This window comes from Neofelis nebulosa, chromosome 7 (genome assembly GCF_028018385.1).
Source record: "Neofelis nebulosa isolate mNeoNeb1 chromosome 7, mNeoNeb1.pri, whole genome shotgun sequence".
Taxonomy (NCBI): Eukaryota; Metazoa; Chordata; class Mammalia; order Carnivora; family Felidae; genus Neofelis; species Neofelis nebulosa.
In genome coordinates, this window is record NC_080788.1 from 37,847,139 (window position 1) to 37,866,787 (window position 19,649).

The 19,649-nt window shown below is 52.5% G+C and overlaps 1 protein-coding gene across 2 annotated transcripts; it reads left to right on the plus strand.

The window, feature by feature from the left end:
• Positions 1–1,608: 1,608 nt before the first annotated feature.
• Positions 1,609–19,645, plus strand: CLN6 (CLN6 transmembrane ER protein). 2 transcript variants are annotated; one of them, XR_009264033.1, is made up of 8 exons: positions 1,609–1,812; positions 8,051–8,165; positions 12,680–12,778; positions 13,824–14,012; positions 14,304–14,359; positions 15,174–15,296; positions 16,905–17,538; positions 19,537–19,645. XR_009264033.1 is itself a non-coding variant. In XM_058737275.1 (7 exons), exons 1-7 carry the CDS (start codon positions 1,727–1,729, stop codon positions 17,173–17,175), a joined length of 939 nt encoding a protein of 312 aa, XP_058593258.1. In that variant the 5' UTR covers positions 1,609–1,726; the 3' UTR covers positions 17,176–18,468. The 2 variants fall into 2 exon arrangements, 1 of the variants encoding a protein (XP_058593258.1); XM_058737275.1 differs by lacking the exon at positions 19,537–19,645 and having other exon boundaries at positions 16,905–18,468.
• The last annotated feature ends 4 nt before the right edge of the window (positions 19,646–19,649 follow it).

A 19,649-nucleotide genomic window follows, 5' to 3' on the forward strand; every position in this document is an offset into this window, starting at 1 on the left:
CACGGCAAGTTAGGAACAGTACCGGGATTGAAACCCAGGCCATCTGCTCGCAGACTGTTCTTGGGATCTGCCCTTTGTTCTTTCTTCTCACAGGGACGCCGTCTCCCCAGGCGGCCTCTTGGGTTCTGACTGTCATCTGTATTCCTCGGACTCGCAAGTCAGTCTGCCAATGTCCCAGATCTGGCCTGAGCTCCAGATCCACAGGACCAACAGCCTTCCCGACCCACCTCAAGCATGCGTCCAAGGAAGAAGTCTCACTTACCCTAAACCTGCTCCAACCCACTTCCCAGAGGGCATCTCCACCATCCACCCAGCTGCAGAACCTGGCCAGAGCCTGGACTCTTCTTTCTTCACCCCTGACATCCAAGTCACACGCATGGTACCCTCCATACAACTGAGGCTGTCAAATCTCTCCTTGCCACGGTGGCTCCTACCAGAGCAGGCCCCTCACTAGAACACCGGCACACCACATACTCCCCGTGGTGGTCTCCAGTCCTGCCTCCTCTCATCCGCCTAACACTACAATGCAAATATAATGGGGCCACTTCCTAGGCTGTCCTTCCCAGGACAAAGGCCCTCTTCATCTGCGCCCTTCCCCAGGCCAGCTCCTCTTGCTCTGCTGCTCTCACTGAACCTCCTTCTGTTCTCCAAACACCAGCTTCTCTCTGGATGCTGAGCCTCCTGGCTGGCGGATCCCTCTGCCTCAGACACTTCCGCACTCACTGTGTTCCCTCCATCCCTGCTCAGACTTCACTGTCAGCTCAGAAGTCCAAAGTCGCCAGATGCCTGGTCTGACCCCACCCTTCCAAGTCTCTGAGGCCACAACACTGAGTACTTTCCCCACCACACCATTTACCAACGCCCCCTTCAGCCACCAAATGTAAGCCTTACTAGAGCAAGGTTTGTGCGTTCTGGCCCCACGGTGCCCTATTCACAGCGGGGAGTTAATAGACGTTTGAGTGGGAGAGAGGGCAAGCGACTTTTCCAAAGCCACAAAGTCTAAGAGAGTGACAAATCCAGAATTGGAATCTGCACCAACTCATCCGACCCCACCCCAAGTTGGAAACAATTAGCTACTCCTCTCCGTATTACCCTCTTAGCCCGCCCATTATTTAATTCTTAGCGTCACGGGCCACAGAAGTGACATTTTATAAAGCGACATCTTCCATTTGAAAGATGGGCGCGCAACGCAGTTGGGGAGGACATCCCTCCGTCCCCCGCCGTCCCTATCTCCAAGGACAAGGGAAATCCCGCCTGGCCTCCTCCCCCGGGGGCATCTGGGTCTGGTGAGTCTTTCTCCGGCCCGACTCAGACCAGTATCCGGGCCTCGGCCAGCCTAGGCAAAGCTTCCCGCCCAGACCTCGCCGACGTCCCCAGCAAAGCCCAGCCCCCACAGGGACACACGCGCTGCGCGCGCAGGTCCGCACTGCACCCCGCTCTCCTCCGGGGACGCCACCTCGGTCGCGTACCTCCTACCCCCGTCCGGGCGCGCCCCGCCTCCCTGGTTCCGTCCGCCTCGCGTCCCTCCCCTCCTCCCCGCCTGCGTCGGCCCCGCCCCGGGTCCCGCCCCTCCCGCTCGCGCCCCCCGGGCTGAGCGCTCTCCCGCCGGCCCGCCACGCCCCGCCCCGCCCCGCGCCGGGTGTCCGCTGTCGCCACCGCCGGGGCAGGGGACCGCTTCCCCAACTTGGAAAGCGGGGCCGCAGCGCCCGCCGCCGGCGGGGCAGCCATGGAGGCAGCGGCGCGGAGGCGGCAGCATCCGGGAGCGGCGGGCGGCGCGGGCGCGCAGCCGGGCGCGTCCTTCCTGCAGGCCAGGTGGGCGCGTGCTGGCGCGGGGACCCGGGACCCGGGGGCGGGGTCCCCGCTGGAGGAGCCCGGGGCGGCCCGGGGGCTGCCCTCGCTGCGCCCTGGCGCCTGGGCCCCGTCTCCACTTCCCTTTCTCTTCCTGGGGGTGCCCCGGGCCCGGGCCGGCTGGAGGACAGTCGCTGCTCTGGGGAGACCTCTCCAGGGGTCCAAGAGACTCGAGGTGGGGGGCGGCGGGCCACAAGACACCTCCGCTCACCTTGCCCCCAGCTCAGCTGCCCGCCCCGGGCTCCATTTCCAAGTTCTCGGGGTCCCTACAAGCTGAATAGGACTTGGATTCTGGTATTAATCGGGAAGCTCACTCCTTATCCCAAGACTGAGAATGGAAATGCCAGGGACTGGGAAGTGTGGAAGCTTTCCTCCATGAGGGAGGGCTTTTCTCACTCTTGTGCTGCTCCCTTCTCTCTCCAAAGGGAAGAAGTTCTTGGTTTATGTAGTTGAGACCAGGAGTGGCCGAGGAAGAGGCACGGAAACCACCATTTAGTCTTTCCCTCCATTCTGCCTTCACCCTATCCTATAGGCCAGAAACATTCCTTGCGTTGAGCAGGCCTTTATTAAGCGCCTCTGCTGTGCCCAGTGCTGTGAAGCCGGGAGGGGCTCACAGTGCGGAAGGGGCTGAGAGGTCATCGCGGAGAGCAGCGGGGAGGAAGTGGCACTTGAGCCGGGTCTCAGAGTACTCAGTAGGTGACTCAGGGACGAAAAGTTCTTCCAGCCAGGGCGAAAGCTTGAGGAAAGTCAGGTGGGCAGGGGTGCTGGAGCTTTCTGGTGTAGAGTGGCAAGAGATGTGGACTGATTGGGAAGGGCCTTTCCTGGCAGCTGGGCTGGGGTGAAAGCCTAGACTTCCCAATTTAAGGAAATTTAAGGCGATGTTCACTCTGTGGCAACTCTGTGCCTACTTAAATGTTGGGCCCTGTGTGCCTCACTTGCCTCACCCTAGTTCCTGCCCTAAATGGCAGGTTAAGAATGCAGCCTTTATTCTGTAAGCACAGGGGAGCCATGGAAAGTTTTTGAGCACTAGTATGCTCAGAGTCAATTTTAGGAAGTTTGTGGTATGATTAGGGATGAGGGAAGAAATCCCAGGGACTTGGCTGAGGGCAGCCCTTTCTCCTGCTACTGAGGGACATCTCTGTTCTGGATCTCCTTCCACGTTGGGGGTCTTTGACTGCCCTGAACTGTGGAAGTCCAGTCAGAACAATGTGTGGGTATCAGATACGATCACCACTTTATCCTATGTGCAGGGCTTCCATATGCAGTATCTTTCTCAGTGGCAAGACCCAGGGTCTACACCTAAGGCTTCTGCTCCTACTATTCCACTTTGGCTGCTGAGGGGTAATGTTCCCCTTCATTCCTGATGAGCTCACTACCAGCAGGGTGTTCCCTGAGGATGGCATGAGGGCTGACTCACTTCCAGGGTATCTCTGCCACCATCTTTGGGTACCTCTAGGATCATTTTCAGTATCATTGTTGTTTAAGACAGTAGGTACCATCATCCTGTCCAATTCCTAAGATGCTTGGATTTCCTCTGCTGCATCCATGCTTTGCTTGCATACCTCTAATGACATGGTGCTCACTACCTTTCAAGGTAGCCCATTCCAGCTTCCACCTGTTCTGTTGACAGTTTTTGTATTGCAATCAACATAATAATGCCTATCATTAAATAGCACTAGAGGACTTAGAGTAAAAAATCAATGGTTCTGTGTTCCACCTTTCCCTTGCACCAGAGACAACCTTCTTTTAGCTCTTTGTACTAGAATTAAATTCATATTTTTAAATGATATTAACAAATACTATGTAACACTTTCCACAGACCAGGTCCTGCTCTAAAGTTTTGCACATAATAATTCCACCACAACTCTCAAGATAGGATCTACTATTTTTTACAGGTGAGAACATTGAGGCCCAAGAGAGATTAAGTAACTTGCTCAAAATCTGTTTAATGGCAAAGCTGGGATATGAACCTAGGTGTTCTCTAAGGTCTATATTCTTTTTTTGTTTAATGTTTTATTTATTTTTGAGAGAGAGAGTGTGTGTGTGTGTGTGTAAGTGGGCGGGGGGGGGGGAGGGGGCGGTGCAGAGAGAGAAGACAAGCACTGAATTCCGAAGCAGGCTCCAGGCTCTGCATTGTCAGCACAGAGACCAACGCAGGGCTCCAACTCATGAACTGTGAGATCATTATCTGAGCCGAAGTCGGATGCTTAACCGACTGAGCCACCCAGTCTAAAGTCTATATTCTTAAAAGCTATGCTCAACTGCCATTTCTTGGTTTATCAACTGTAGCTTCTAAGATAATGTTTCCCGATTTCCTGTTATGATTTGGCTCACTTACACCTCCCCCATAGTCACAAGATGGTTATTTTTATCTATTCTTAGTTTTTAAACTATTTTTAGTTTTTCTCTTTGTTACCCTTGTTAGCCTCAGGGAACATGCATACACCATTATTTCTTTTTTGGGCAACTGTAGGCAGTATCTCTTGCTTCCTTTTTCAAAGGTGAATATTAGTCCTCTACCCTAATGTTCAGCTTTTCTTGCCCTTTCCCCAGCTCCTTTCCTCTATAGATTTACTTTCATGTTCTCGAGGTTAATGGTATTTACCTGCTGTTTTTCAGCCATAATTGTGTTCATGTTTTGTGTGTGGATGGATTCTAAATTCTGAAAAAATCAGTATACAATATTTTTATTAGTTAAGCCATGTGAACATTATTCCCTACAAAGCCAAGGAATATTTAACAGTACCATATGCTTTCTTATATTGCTTTTGTTTTTCCTGGGGTTTCTAATTGCCTTTCTTTTTTCCCCTCTTATACTTGCCTTCATTTTCTCATTTTTCATTTGAACTTTCCATCATGTCAGGTACTTTACCATTCTTTATGGTAAATCAGTCCCTCTATAGTTCCCATTTATGGGTCCCTGGCTGAGTCCTTCCTTTTCTGCCAGGGAGTCCTACAGATGCTGACTGCTTTTAATATATCAACTGTATGTTATGTGTTTCCCAACTGTCATGGTATCAGTTCCCCCATATGGTAGACTTATAAAGCTGTGGAGGAGAGAAAAGGCCATCCTTGTCTTGGGTTACCTGCCATTGTGCTTTTACTAGTGTTCTCAGCAGCAGCTTCTGATGACTGAGATGTAGAGCTGGCACAGGCCAGGGGCTCAGTTTGTGAAGTCTGTGGAGTCAGGAACTTGGGACAGGCCTGAGGTTGCTCATCCCCAGGACAAGGACTGGGGAAGAGGATGGCCTTCATTCTCCATGATCTTCCTCCTGTGGTCAGAGTCCCAACAGAAAAAAACCATCAGATGCTGACCAATCTTGATTCCCAAGTTGAGTGCCCTATGTCTGCTCTTTTTTTTCCTGCCCCACTAAGCCAGCTGGACTAATGACAGGGATTCCCATTAACTGAGGTTCCCCCCTTAGGTAGAGGAGGAAATAATTACTGAGCCTCTAGTATCTGTTAGGTATCCACAGCTTACAGAGACCCATACCCAAGTGCTTCCCCAGGCTTTCAAAATACCTTTCTTCTCTGTACCAAACATCTTACTCTTTGCCCAGTTTGGAAGTTTCCAGAATAAAACACTGAGGGCTGTTATCTTCTTTCTTCCAGCAAGTTCTTCAGACCTGGAGTTTCCCACCATCTGCTTTTTCAGGCCTTGACTGATAGTCACTAAGGGGAAGGGCAGGTGGGGACCTCTAAGCCAGTCCCTCATCTCAGACCCATCTCAGATGAATCCTCACAGTTTCTGAGTATCTGCTCAGTCTAAAGCCCCTCCAGTCCCTCCCTTCTCTTCCTCTTCACCAATAAGCCAGGCATTCAACTCCATGCAGTGCCTTTCTCACTTCCACCTCCAGGCCTTTGATCTTGCCCTCCTATTGCTTTTCTGCCTACTTAAATCCACCCATCCATGCTTCCTGGCTCTCTTCCTTCATGCCAGCTTTGCATACTGCTCCAGGCCTTACTGAGCCTTCTCTGTCTTGACCTCCTCATATGTCACATAGTTTATTATAATAGAAACAGGATAGCAAACTATTTAGAGCACAGATCTTGAATTCATATAGACACAGATTTGAATTTATGCTGTTCAGGACTCATGGGTTACAAGTGACATAAAGCCAGGGTGAATGGCAGCACCCTTAGCAAAAAGGAATGTATTGGCTCATGTGGCCAAACCTTTAGCTTGGGGTTGCCTAGAACTCTCAGGGCTTTTCCTCTTCTTTTTCCCCTGGTCCTCTCTGCAGGGTTGCTTCATTCTCACCTGGCTGTTCTTTAAGGCTCGCCCCTTAGTCACACATAGCCCTGGATTTGCATCCTTAGCATCCCAGTGCCAGAAAGGGAGGGACTCTTTCCACCAGCTCTAATTAGAAACATCCCACCGGGCTGGCTTAGGTCACTGGCCCTCCCTGTGACTAAGGAAACCTCATCTCTTACTAGAAGCAGCTTGGAGTGGGAAATAGGCCGACAAAAGGAATAGTTGCTGTAGCTCCATACCACACGGGTGATCTTGGGTAAGCACTTAAGCCCTGTAACACACGAGGGGAACAACCTCCTGGTATTGCTGTGAGGATTCAGTGAGATGGTGTAGGTGAAGCTCCTAACACAGCACACACTCAGCACTCAGTAAGTGGTGGGGCACTCAATAGAAGAGAGGGGAAGGCTTAGTTGACCCAAGAAAGGCCCACCCCACCTCTTACCTGCCACCAGAGGATGATGAGATCTCCCAGAGCTTGGCCCTCTGCCTCTGGGTTACTCTACCAGCCCACTGTGGACCATTGTTAGAATTGCCCGAAAGGGATCTCAGAAAGTTACGGACGCCATAGTAGCACTGAGAAGAGGAAAAAACCTTCACGATGCCTCTAAGCTAATGTTTGCCAGTAAAAACAATGAGTAACTGGTAATCAAGATTGTTTAAAATCAACCAGTGATCACTAAGCATCAACCAGGAACTGAGCCAAGAACGCTGGGTAACATGGACCATTCACACAGCTTCTGTTCTCAGCACAAACAGAGCAATAAAACTCACACTTCACTCACCGTAAGAAGTAGCAGACTGTCACTGGAGGTGTGCAAGTGGTCTCAGGGAGGATTTGGACGCTGATAGGGTGGTGGGTGAGTTGAAGAGAACCTTAAAAGCCATCCGTCTTCTTAAGGGTGTACATAAGAACAAAGCTCCGGACCCATGAGGTCATGGCTAGACAGGGAGTTAGTGATGAAGCACTCCCTGTACTGGAGCTGGTGGGGCTTTGGGAAAAGACTTATTAAGGAAGGCTTCCTGGAGGAAGTGGCATAGGCACTGGCCCTTGAACTTCAGCTCATCTGTGAAAAACAGATGGCTAACGACTTTGCAGGAGGGACGGGCATCGAAAGATATGTTGTCAGATGGTGTTCCACTTCTTGCCATGTCTCTTGCATCAGCTTGTCTCCGCTGGCTGCTCTTGCTGTGGATTAGTGAGACGGGGTACACCAGCAGCCCTATTCTCACCTCCTCCAGGTTCAGGAAGGAGGGAAAGAGACTGTTGACCTGAATCTATGGTCTAGGAGGCTGATCTCCCTGAAGGGCTGTGCTTGGTCCAGCTCAGGTCACATGCCCATCTGGTGGCCGAATCATTGTGAACATGATGATGGCATAGAAGTAAAAAATACAAGCTCTGGAGCCTAGTCATTTAGGCTCCAATATTTGGCTGTGTAACTTTGGGCAAGTTACTTAACATCTTACACCTCAGTTTTTCCACTTGTAAAATGGGGGTAATATTCCAACCTCAAAGGGTTTCTGTGAGGAGTAAAAGCGTTGAATGAGATAATGCATGCAAACAGCCATGATGTGCCTGGAATATCGTAAGTGTTCAATAAAGGTTCGCTATTGTCATCTATCATCATGATTCACATTTTCCAGCTACATTTGCATCTTTGCCCCATTAGATGTCCCCATCATGCTATAGGTGAGAATGCCCAATGGTTATTATACCTGTTTGGCAGTTTCCTTACTGAATCACAGAGAAGCTAAGCTTCCAGGACAGCTGGAATCCATTCCCAGGACACGTCCCCCTTGGCCCCGGAGCCAGTATTTCCAGCAAAACTCATTTTCTAGAAATTAATCCTCTTGCCCTCAAATCCCCATACCTTTCTTTGGCTCATCTCAGGGGGAAGATTCCCATGGGAGGAGAGAAGAGCTGACCCCTCTTGTCTGGTTCCTTCCCAGGCACAGCTCCGTCAAGGCTGATGAAGCTGCCGGCACAGCTCCCTTCCACTTTGACCTCTGGTTCTACTTCACCCTGCAGAACTGGGTTCTGGACTTTGGCCGCCCCATTGCCATGGTGAGTGCGAAAGTATGGACAGAGCCCCTACCAGCAGCGAGAACACAGTGTGACGTGAATTAGCTGAGTGACCTTAGACAAGGCGCTTCCCCTACCAGTAAACTGCAAGAATAGGCCTGGATGCTTTCATGTGCTTTAGCTCATGACTGTGCCAACAAGTGGGGATCTGGGGCCTGAATAGTCATATTGTCCCCTGACTCTCATAGGGGAACTGGTGGCCCTAAACAGTGATACCGTGCCCTTCTTCCATCCCACCATCCCATACCCAGGTTTAACCAAATCACCAAGCCATACAACAGGGAATGGGAAAGAAAACAGAGCATCCCCACAGCCTTGGTATATTATTTTTCTGGAGGTAAAGAGTATAGGTTGATTTTGCATGGCTCTGAGCCTCGGGTAATTTTTAGTGCTATCTTGTGAAACCATCCCCTTCCCTCCAAGGCTAGTTCATGCATCAGTGTACAAGGGTAGTCTGTACAGAGATCAATACTGGAAGAGTATTGAAACTCCTGGCTTGTCATAAGTAGGTAGGCAGGTAGGTAGGTAAGTAGGTAGGTAGATAGATAGATAACAGAATGTGAAAAATTGAGTGATGTACCACCTTGCATCAAATTGTTCATTCTTGCGTGTGGGTGGTAACAATAACAACATCCGATGCTGAAACTGACACTTTGCACATGCTAGTGATAATGCAAATTAGCAAAGCCCTTTTGAGTTTTTATTTATTTATTTTTTTAGTAATATCTACACCTAACATGGGGCTCGAACCCACGACCGGGGGATCAAGAGTCACACGCTCCTCCAACTGAGTCAGCCAGGTGACCTATAGCAAAGCCCTTTTGGAAAGCAGTTTGTCAAGATGATAACTAGGCACCTAAAGAATAGTGCCTAGTTGGGGCGCCTGGGTGGCTCAGTCGGTTAAGCGTCTGACTTCGGCTCAGGTCACGATCTCACGGTCCGTGAGTTCGAGCCCCGCATCAGGCTCTGTGCTGACAGCTCAGAGCCTGGAGCCTGCTTCGGATTCTGTGTCTCCCTCTCTCTCTCTGTTCCTCCCCTGTTCATGCTCTGTCTCTCTCTGTCTCAAAAACAAATACACATTTAAAGAAAGAAAGAAAGAAAGAAAGAGTCTCAAAAACAAATACACATTTTAAGAAAGAAAGAAAGGAAGAGCCTAGCATATGCACTTTTATTGACTTAATAATAATAACAACATTAAGGTAGAAATAGTGGCTAACATACATTGAGTGCTTACTCTGTTCTAAACCTGTTAAGTGTTTAAACTCATTTGATCCTCACCTCAACACTCTTATTAATCTTGATTTCATAGATGGGAAGACTCAAGGGTAGAGAGGGCCACCCACGTAGCAAGAAGAAGAGCCAGCATCTGCTTGCCGGCACTCTGGCCCCAGAGCCTACCCCCTTCCTGTCTTGTGTATATCCAGGACCCTAATGTGTCCTTCCCTCCTGACCCAGTAAGACCCCTTCCAAGAATCTGCCCTGAAGACATAATCAGCAGGAAGACAAGAGCCTCTATACCCAATGGTGTTCCCTGTAGTGTTGTTTACCTCGAACGTGACTTCAGTGTCCAGCATAGGGACTGGGTAAATCAACTTTTTGTATCCAGTACAGAGAACATTATCTGGCCTTTAAACAGGAATCATAGATACTATAGAGCAACCTGGGACGTTGAAGGAGCATAAAGGTATAGAAGTGATAGGCATCCTGCCTGACTGCAAGTCAGTGACAGTCTTAACATCTTGTACACATGGGATCAGAGGCTTGAAGGGGATTAAGAAAAGCTGTTCTGGCAGCACTGTTGGAGCGGATTTATGGTGGATGCTGTTTCTCCTTTGGGCAGACTCTCCATAGGGTGTACATGTCGTTTTGAAGTGTGGGAGAAAGAAAAGAGACTGAGTCGGCGTTCGCGATCAGGTTTGTAGGTGACCTTAGGCAAGTCAGTGTCTACTGGGCTTTGGTTCTCTCATTCATAAGAATGCTGGTTGGCCTGGCTGCTCTGATCCCCCTTCTGGAAAGAAGGCCCCATATATTGGGGACCAAAGGAACTGCCATGGGGGAGGGAGAAATGAGGCCAGGAGCAGGCTCATGGCTCCCTCACTCATTAGGACCCAGCCACAACAGGCCGTGGGGGTCTCCTGCAGGGCAAATCACTTCCCCAGCCTGCCCAGCAACCTAAGTGGGCTTGTTAGGAGAGTAGACATTTGAAAAGCTCGTATATACACTGGAGCTTCTGAAATGTAGGCATAGCAGTCCCAAATTTGTAATCGCAAAAAACAAAGTCTTACAAGTTATAAAAGTAGTATGTAACAAGTCAACTAATACCCAGGCGTATGAAGAAGTGTTGGAGTCTCCCTTTCTAGTCCCACCCCTGGAGGTTTGAGACACAGCAACCCCACTCCTTTCTCTGCTCATGCAAACGTATATACACTCTTTTCCCCTTTCTAACCCAAATGGGATTTTCCTTTACACCTTATTCTACAGCTTGCTTGCTTTATTTTAGAACATATCATGGCTGTCTTTCCATGTCAGTATGTATAAGGTATCATTTCTGATAGTGGCTCCTTCACCATGTATATATCTTTTCTTAAGAAACCGAAGTATAGGGGTGCCTGAGTAACTCAGTTGGTTAAGCGTCTGACTTCTGCTCAGGTCAGGTCATGATCTCACGGTTCGCGAGTTCAAGCCCCACATTGGGCTCTTCACTCTTAGCGCAGAGCTGGCTTCGAGTCCTCTGTCTCCTCTCTCTCTCTCTGCCCCTCCCCCCCTTCTCTCTCTCAAATATAAAATATTAAAAAAAAGAAACTGAAGTACAGTTGACATACAAGTTTATGTCACATCAAGTGCATGACATAGTGATTCGACAATTCTATATGTTATGCCGTGCCCACCACCCTGAGTGTAGTCACCATACCACATTATTACAATATCAGTGACTACATTCCTTATGCTGTACTTTTCATCCCCATGACTTATTCATTTTATAACTGGAAGTTTGTGCCTCCTAATCCCCTCCACCTATTTTGCTCATCCCCCGACATCCTCCCCTCTGGCAGTCACCCATTTGTTCTCTGTATTTATGATCCGTTTTCTGTTTGTTGGTTGGTTGTTTTTTTAGATTCCACATATAAGTGAAAGCACATGGCATTTATCTTTCTCTGACTTACTTCACTTAGCATAGTACCCTCTAGGTCCATCCATGTTGCAAATGGGAAGATTCTTTTTATGGCTAAGTAATGTGTTGGTGGTGAAAACCTAACCCTCCTACAGTGTTGGTGGGAATGCAAATTGGTGCAGCCACTGTGGAAAACAGTATGGAGGTCCCTCAGAAAATTAAAAATAGAAATACCAAATGACCCAGTAATCCCATTACTGGGTATTTACCCAAAGAAAATGAAAACACCAGTTCAAAAAGATACATGCACCCCTGTGTGCATGGCAGCATTATTTCCAATAGCCAAGTTATGGAAGCAGCCCAAGTGTCCATCAGTAAATGAATAAAGAAGTACGTGGATAAGGAAGATGGGGTACGTGTATCCAACACCTATATCTTGATATAGATTAAGATCTAGAGATACACACTGAATAAGAGAGAAAGAGAGGAAAAGAGAGACCTGTATCCTGGGGGTTTTTTATATGGTGCAGGTTAGTTTTCACCAACATGGCATTTCTGAATTAAGAGAGATAAACATTTAAATTTTTGACTGAAATGTGTGGTCATTGCCTGTATTCTCAATCAACAGACATTGGAAGTACAGTTTGGGGGGTCGTCACATGTATTGACCTCGCCCAGGGATTTTCACACGGACCCTGACAAGGCCAGGCTTCACGGGGGTAGACCAGTAGGACAGAGGGCATGGCAGGCCAAGAAACTGGTCCTGGCCTGCCTTCTGTCTCAGGGAACAGAGGGAAGAAAGAACTGAAGTTTCTTTTTCGTGGTAGAACTCACGTATTTTCTCCTTTGTTTCCTAATTATACTTCTGACCTGATCTGGAAGCAGTGTCTGCAGTCCATCTGCTCAGGGCCCAGAACATGGGGCCTAGTGGTCAGGAGATCTTTTCGTCAGCATAGCACCTGGAGTGCCAGACCCCTAAGGGCCCAAGTGGACCACCTGGGTCACATCTCTCGTGTTGCAGGTGGGGAAACCAAGGCCCAGAGAGCAGAAGGACTTGCCCGGGGTCACCCAGAAAGTGTGTGGCACCACTAAGTCCCAAGGTAGCCTCCAACTCCCAGACCAGTCCCCAGGGACATTTATTTAGTACCCACCGGGAGAGGGGCCCAGAGTCAGGCCCTGGATTTGCAGCTGCTTGTGTATCCAGGAACAAATCCATTTACCTTCTCTGGGAGTCAGTTTCTCTGTTTGGGTCCCCCAGGGCTGCCAAGAGGATCCCCAGAGATCACAGAAAGAGTTAGATGTGTGTGGAGGAGGTGAGGGTTGACTCCCTGAGGGCTCATGGGGCTCTGCCTGGGTGAACACCATCCCTCCCCTTGCTCCCCAGCTGGTGTTCCCTCTCGAATGGTTTCCGCTCAACAAGCCCAGCGTGGGGGACTACTTCCACATGGCCTACAACATCATCACGCCCTTCCTCCTGCTCAAGGTACAGTCCTCGGTTCCCTGCCCTCCCCTCCCACCCTCATTTCTTCCTCCCCTAGCAGGAAGCTGGTACCACGCCCTAGGAGTCATGGAAGCTGGAGGAAGCAGGCCTACCCTGCCTGAGTCGGAGGGATGAAGGCTGGGATGGAGGGATGGAGCAGGCCTCCCCCAGGAGGGGTGTTGGATTTGGGCTTCCGTCTCGTGCGTCAGGGGATGACGTGGGAGCAGTGGTCAGGCAAAAGGACCTGAAGACAGGGCCATGCTTGAGAAACCAAATACATTTGGGGAGACTGAGGCAGAAGGAGTGACTGAGGTGGTTGCCTGGGGAGAAGTCAAGGACAGTTGGGCAGGCAGGTAGGGTCCAGGTGGCAGGAACGGCCGTAGTGAAGGTGACCTATACTCTAGCCTGGAGATCCCTGACTTTGAGAAGTCACTGGGAGCACAGAGCTAGCTTTGAACATCCAAATAAGGGTCTTAAAACAATTATTGCTGTCTACTGTCCCCATCATTGTGTTTCTAGAAAGACATTTCTAATCTCCAAAACTATGAAGGGTATAATCTCAGAATTCAGAGGAGTCTAAAAGGTAAATAATTTAGTTTCAAAGTATCCCCCCCCCAAAAAAAAAAACCCTGATATTTTCTTTGTGTTTACCATGGACCAGTGGCTCAGAAATCAGAGGGTCATGCCATCGAACCAGCCCAGCCACCCAGGGGCACACCTGGGACCCGGCAGAGGGCCAGGTCTGGGGCCTGGATGCCTGTGTTGAAGGCCTAGCTGTTGCCTCTAGCACACGGTTGGTGTGTGACCTTGGGCACTGAGCTAGCCCCTCTGAGTCTGTTTCCTCTCTGGGAGAAGGGGGTGCTGTTTCCCAGGTCATGCTGGGTCCACAGGGATCATATGAGACTCTGGAGGCCTGGTTAGCCTGCTAAAGTCAATTTCTGAGTGACTCTTCAACTGGCACATCTATCCCGCCCCAGGCGTGAGGGAGGGACTAGAGGGGCGTTTCCTATTGTGGTAGAGGCTGAGTCAGGCCTCCCTCCGACTTCAGCTCGTCGAGCGGTCCCCCCGCACCCTGCCACGCTCCATGATCTACGTCAGCATCATCACCTTCGTCATGGGGGCCAGCATCCACCTGGTGGGCGACTCCGTGAACCACCGCTTGCTCTTCAGTGGCTACCAGCACCACCTGTCTGTCCGTGAGAATCCCATCATCAAGAACCTCAAGCCGGAGACACTGGTGAGGCCGCCTCCCCCAGTACTCGTAAAGCCCTATGGGCACAGTCTGTCCTGGAGGCCAAAGAGATCGCCCCACCCATCACTGTGCCTGGCCTGCTAAAGGCATTCTGCTGGGTGAGGGCACTGGACCCACCAAGCTAGGATGCTGGTGACACTTCAGGAAGCGGCACATTGACTGGCTCCCACCTGGGCCCCCTGGAGTAGAGGGCTGCTGGGGGAGGCCTGAGGAAGGGTGGGCTGCGTGGGCCCCAGCACCTTTCCTGAAGCACCTGCCGTGCCCTGCCGCCCTCAGATCGACTCCTTTGAGCTGCTCTACTACTACGACGAGTACCTGGGCCACTCCATGTGGTAAGTGATGGGGCTGTCTCAGCCAGGAGGGCAGCAACAGCCCCACTGTCTCCCCAGGGACCCTGGGCCCGGCCCCGCCCTGCTCTGCCGGGGGGGGGCCTCAGGGACACTGGACTAGCCTCTGGATGTGAGGCGGAGCCACTGGAAAGGCCTACCCTTCCCGCGCTGGCGCGGGGCTCTGGGCCCTCCCCGCCCCAGTGCGGCAGTGCCCGCGGCGGCCACTAGAGGGCAGCGAGCGGCTGTCCCTCCCGGGCCCTGCCGGGGCCTGGGGGGAGGGGCGTGGCGCGGACCTACTCTCGCCCCCTCGCCGTGCTGGGGTGCGGGGGGAGGGCACCGAGGGGGACCCCTACCGTGTCAGGACTTGATCTTTGGGAATGGAGATCGGAACGAAGCCGAGGAGGGCCGGCTGGACCTGATGGGGGAGGGGCTGCCAGTGCCCTGCTCCTCGAACTCCCGGGAGGGCCCCCTTCACCCCAAAGGCGGCGGAAACCTCCCAGATGTGCGCGGCTGCGGGAGAGTCAGGTTCCCCCATCCCCCATCCCCCCCTCGGAGTCAGCCGTCAGTTCTCCCTTGCCTTACACGAGGAGCCGAGGAGCCGGGCCAGGGGAGGGGTTCGATGGGGAGTGGGGGGGTGGGGGGGCGGCCAGCAAGCCTGGGACCCGGTGGCCTCCCTCCCTCCTGAGTGCGGTGGCTGGCTCCTGTCACACCGGGCCTACACTCGTGTTTCCAGGGCCCGTTTAGAACAGGCTGGACTCAACAGCCAAGAGAACCAAGTTGTCCTCTTCTAAAACGGGCACCGGCCTCCCTGTTGCAGGTATATCCCTTTCTTCCTCATCCTCTTCATGTACTTCAGTGGTTGTTTCACTCCCACCAAAGCTGAGAGTTCAGCGCCGGGGGTGGCCCTGCTCCTGGTGATGCCCAGTGGCCTGTACTATTGGTGAGTGGACCTGGGGAAGGGGCGGGGGCACTCAGTGAGCCAGGTAGTAAAAATGTGCTCTTGACCAAGGTCCTGCTCCATGACTTTCCTTGGGTTCCTGCTTCCTCCCCTGTGTAGTGGGGACTGTGACTGTGTTTTGTGGTCCCCTCTCTGTTACCAGGAAGCCAGGCCCAAGTGTGGTCTCTCTGGCCTCATGCCCCTCTGCCCTACCTCCCAGAACTCCAGTGCCACCGTGGTCCCAATAGACTCCACCTCGAACACCAAGCCCATAGAGCCCTGTGGGCCTCAGTTTCCTCCTCTGTGAAATGGGGACAATACCTGCCTGTCTCCCTCTCACAGGATGGTGAGGATCTAGAAGGAGGGAAAGGGACTTCACAAACTATAAAGCACTATGAAGGGGACAAGGACAGATAAAGGGGGGAAGTCCATGGCCTCCGGAGCTTCTTGTCTGGTTTCTTTGTGCCTTCCAGCGCTCTCATCCCATTTCAGAGAGTAGACTCAGGCCTCAGCCAGGCTCTTCCCCCTCCTCTCAATTCTGCCCCGAGGATAGGCTCCACCTGAGGATCATGGGTGTCTTAGGAAGGACTGGACCCTTCTCTGATGGGAAGCTTGCCTCAGAATGAAAAAAGCCACTTTTCCCTAGGGCCAGCTCCAAGCCACTTGCAGGGTCTGTCCCCGCCTCACCAAGAGGGTGCCCCCTAAGGACAGGCTTAAAAAGAAATGGGTGGCAACCACAGCAAGAGGGAGAGCGGTTCGGCTCGGGGAGGACTTCCTGCTCAGTCCTCACCCACTGCTGTGTTAGTGCAGAGACGGCCGCATAGGAGCAGCAGCATGCTTTCTCAAGTAAGAGGTGTGCACAGCTCTTGTCAGGTCTCTTACCTCTCGGGAGACGGGGCCATTTATGTCCCTGTTCCAGGTAAGAAAACAGAAGCCCCAGGATATCATGTAAATCCCCCCAAGGCCACACAGCCACAAAGTTGCAGAGCTGTGTAATTCCTTGAGCCGAATGGGTCAGCATTGTGGTTCTTTCTCGAGGCAGGGGATCGGAGGCGACAGCCTCTCAGATGCCCCGGCCATGTGCTAGGCAGTGCCTTAGGAGCTGCGGAGAACCCCGGGAGGTCTGAGACTGTCCCAGCCCCCGAGGAGACAGTGAGGACAACGCCTGTAAATTACAACTGCATTCCCAAACTCAAATGCCTCTAGGAACCAAGCCGGTGACAGAAATGCATCAAGCAGCATCAAGTGAGGCAATAGTGAGCAGTGGGGACTGTGGCAAACTGCAGAACCGTGCACTCTCCAAAGGGCACAGCTGCTTTATCCTCTGATTGGTTGTTGTCATGCGGGATTATAGGCCTAATGTGACCAAAGAAACCAGAAACCCACATTTGCAGCTAACCTGTTATTTAAACGTTGGTAACGAATTCAACATTTAAAACAAATATGCTGTCCGTGGGCTGGGCTCAGGGTAGCGTGGTTCCCTGGGCCTCTCGTGAGATGAGCCACCCTGACTGAGCGGGAGGGCAGCCTGGTATGAGGGTCCAGGGAGGGCTGCCAGGCAGGACAGAGCTGTCATGCCGCCCGCCTCCCCTCACCCCCCGGCCCCTTCAGGTACCTGGTCACCGAGGGCCAGATCTTCCTCCTCTTCATCTTCACCTTCTTCGCCATGCTGGCCCTTGTCCTGCACCAGAAGCGGAAGCACCTCTTCCTGGACAGCAACGGCCTCTTCCTCTTCTACTCCTTTGCGCTCACCCTCCTGCTTGTGGCACTGTGGGTCGCCTGGCTGTGGAATGACCCTGTACTCAGGAAGAAGTACCCGGGTGTCATCTACGTCCCTGAGCCCTGGGCCTTCTACACCCTCCACGTCAGCAGCCGACACTGAGTCCCTGGCACCAGCCGCTGGAGCTCTGCCTGGCGGGAGACGGGCCACAGAGAGTGTCTGAGTGTGGTGGGCGGGTGCTTGCGTGCATGCACACACGTGTGTCCATCCGTGTGTGCAATCGTGACAACACTGGTGGGGGTAGGCGTCTTGCACACGGACGGGTGTGTGTGTGTGCGTGCGCGTGCAGAGTGCATCATCATAATACTCGACCGTTTGGATCAAGTTTCTCTGTGGCTTCGATCTTTTCAGGATGGGATGTCGTCTTAGGCAGTGTGTCCAGGCCGAGGTCTGGGCCCTGCCTTCTTGTGCACCTGACTGGACTCTTCCCGGGATGTCTTCTGGTCGCCATCCCGGAGACGCCTGGTGGGTGGGGCAGCAGCAAGGAGGGTACTGGGCACGTCACCTGCCACCTGGCTCACCCCTCAGACCTGCCCTGACCCCGAAGGCCAGATCACAAAGGTTCCGATAACTTTCCGGGTGTTGTTGAGGAAGCACATCCATTCTCTAGGCGTCGCGTGCGCTAGCTGGGAGCATGGGCCCAAAGTGCGTCAGTGGGCCGGCTGCAGGCCCCTCTTGGGGCAGCCTTGGGATGGTTGAGTCATCCCCTTCTGTTGCTGCCCTAGGAAGGGTACGTGCGCGACAGACCTCACCCAACCTCAGGTCACAGGGAGTGTTGAGCGCCCTGCCCCCTGCCCCTGGAGAGCCAGAGGCCAGCCCTCTCCCCTAACCACAGCCTGATCTTGGGGTCTCTCCAGCCATTTCCCTCTGCCAGAAGCTGTATCCCTGCCCCCTAGCAGAACTGTAGCACCCCTTCCCCTCCGCCTGACCCGGGCATTTGAACTGCAGCTTAAGGCTGAGTTCTCAAACACTTGCAGTATTCCCTGAGCCCCATTATAGGGGCAGGGGCCTTTGGGAGATGTTGGGGGGAGCTGGAGACTCTCTCCCGGAGGCCTTGTCTGAGCCTGAATCTCTTGCCTTCTGCTGGCGGGCCCGCTCCCAGAAAAGGGAGGCTTCGTTCCCAGCAGGATCTCCCCGGGCCCACCTTCCCCCAGGCATCGGGGCCAGGTCTGCCCACACAGCTGCCGGCCCCCCAGCCCCATTTTCCAGCCAGCGCTGGCTCTGTGAGCTTGTGAGTCTCTCCCTGGGCCCTGCCTCCATTCCTGTGTTCTCAGGGAGCCCCGTGCCTCCGATTTTCCTTTCATGTTGGGGTCCCTCTGCAGCCCCCTTAGAGGTCCCCCGGTCCCTGGTCAGATGGGTGGAGAGAGGTATCAATAAAGACCAGTGTGGAGCCAAGCCTGGCTGGTGGCTGCTTCTTGCTGAATTGGGGAGGCAGGAGGGAGTCCCCTGGAGCAGGGGAGGGAGTGACTGGTCTGAGGCCTGTGTGGCTCAGAGCGGGTGCTGCCTCTGCTCATTGGCCTTCCATGCCACTCAGTGGGACCCAGTCAGTCCTAGCTCTCTTCACAGGAGTCTGGGGGCTGTGGGGGGGGGTGGGTGGGGAGCCAGGGTAGGGCATCTCTAGGCCTGCCTCTCAGAGATGGCACATCGAGCTTCCCAGCCATGCTGCCAGCCCGTCCCAGAGGCCGAAACAGAGAGGGTGCCCTCTGAGGGGTGGGGAAGCTGGTGTGTTGGGGGTTGGCACTGAGCCTTGGGCAAGTCACTCCCTCAGGGTCTCACACCACACAGCCACCAGGGACTGGCTGGGGCTACTGTTACCAGACAACACAGGAAGGGCCACACCGGACAGGAGATGCTCGCGCCATCACAGGCCCTGCCTCCACTTACCCGGCAACCACATTTGATTCCTTCCTCGCCTCGAGGACACCGCTCCTTCCAGCCCTGCCTCTGACCTGTTCTCCACGGCACAGCTTTGCTGGAGGTCTCGGGAGCAGGCACGGGCCTGGTTGTGTGGAGGCTGAAGCTTATACAACTTGGGGAGCCCTTGATTAAAAACAAAAAGCAAGAAAAAGTGAATAAAAAATTAGGTACGAAAGTGAATGTTTAGAATGGAAAAGAAATCACAGCAAATTATTAGAGTCTTGGAAATTTGGTGTCTCTCTTGACAGAGGTCTCTTTGGGTAGTTTCCTGGAAACGTTTCCCTAGAAACACTTCTTTTTTCTTTTAAGTTTTTATTTATTTATTTTGAGAGAGAGAGAGAGAGAGCAGGAGAGGGGCAGAGGGAGAGGGAGAGAGAGAATCCCAAGCAGGCTCTGCACTGTCAGCACAGCCCTATGCAGGGCTCTAGCTCATGAATTGTGAGGTCACAACCTGAGCTGATATCAAGAGTCAGATGCTTAACCAGCTGAACCACCCAGACGCCCCAGAAATACTTCTTAATTACAACCTGGCTTCACTCCCTCTAGCTACCTGTAGGCCAGTGGTTCTCAAAGTGTGGCCCTGACTGGCACACAAGGATGGCAGAGGAAAATACAAACTGGCCCCTTCTGTCTGCCGAATCAGAACCTCTGGTGAACAA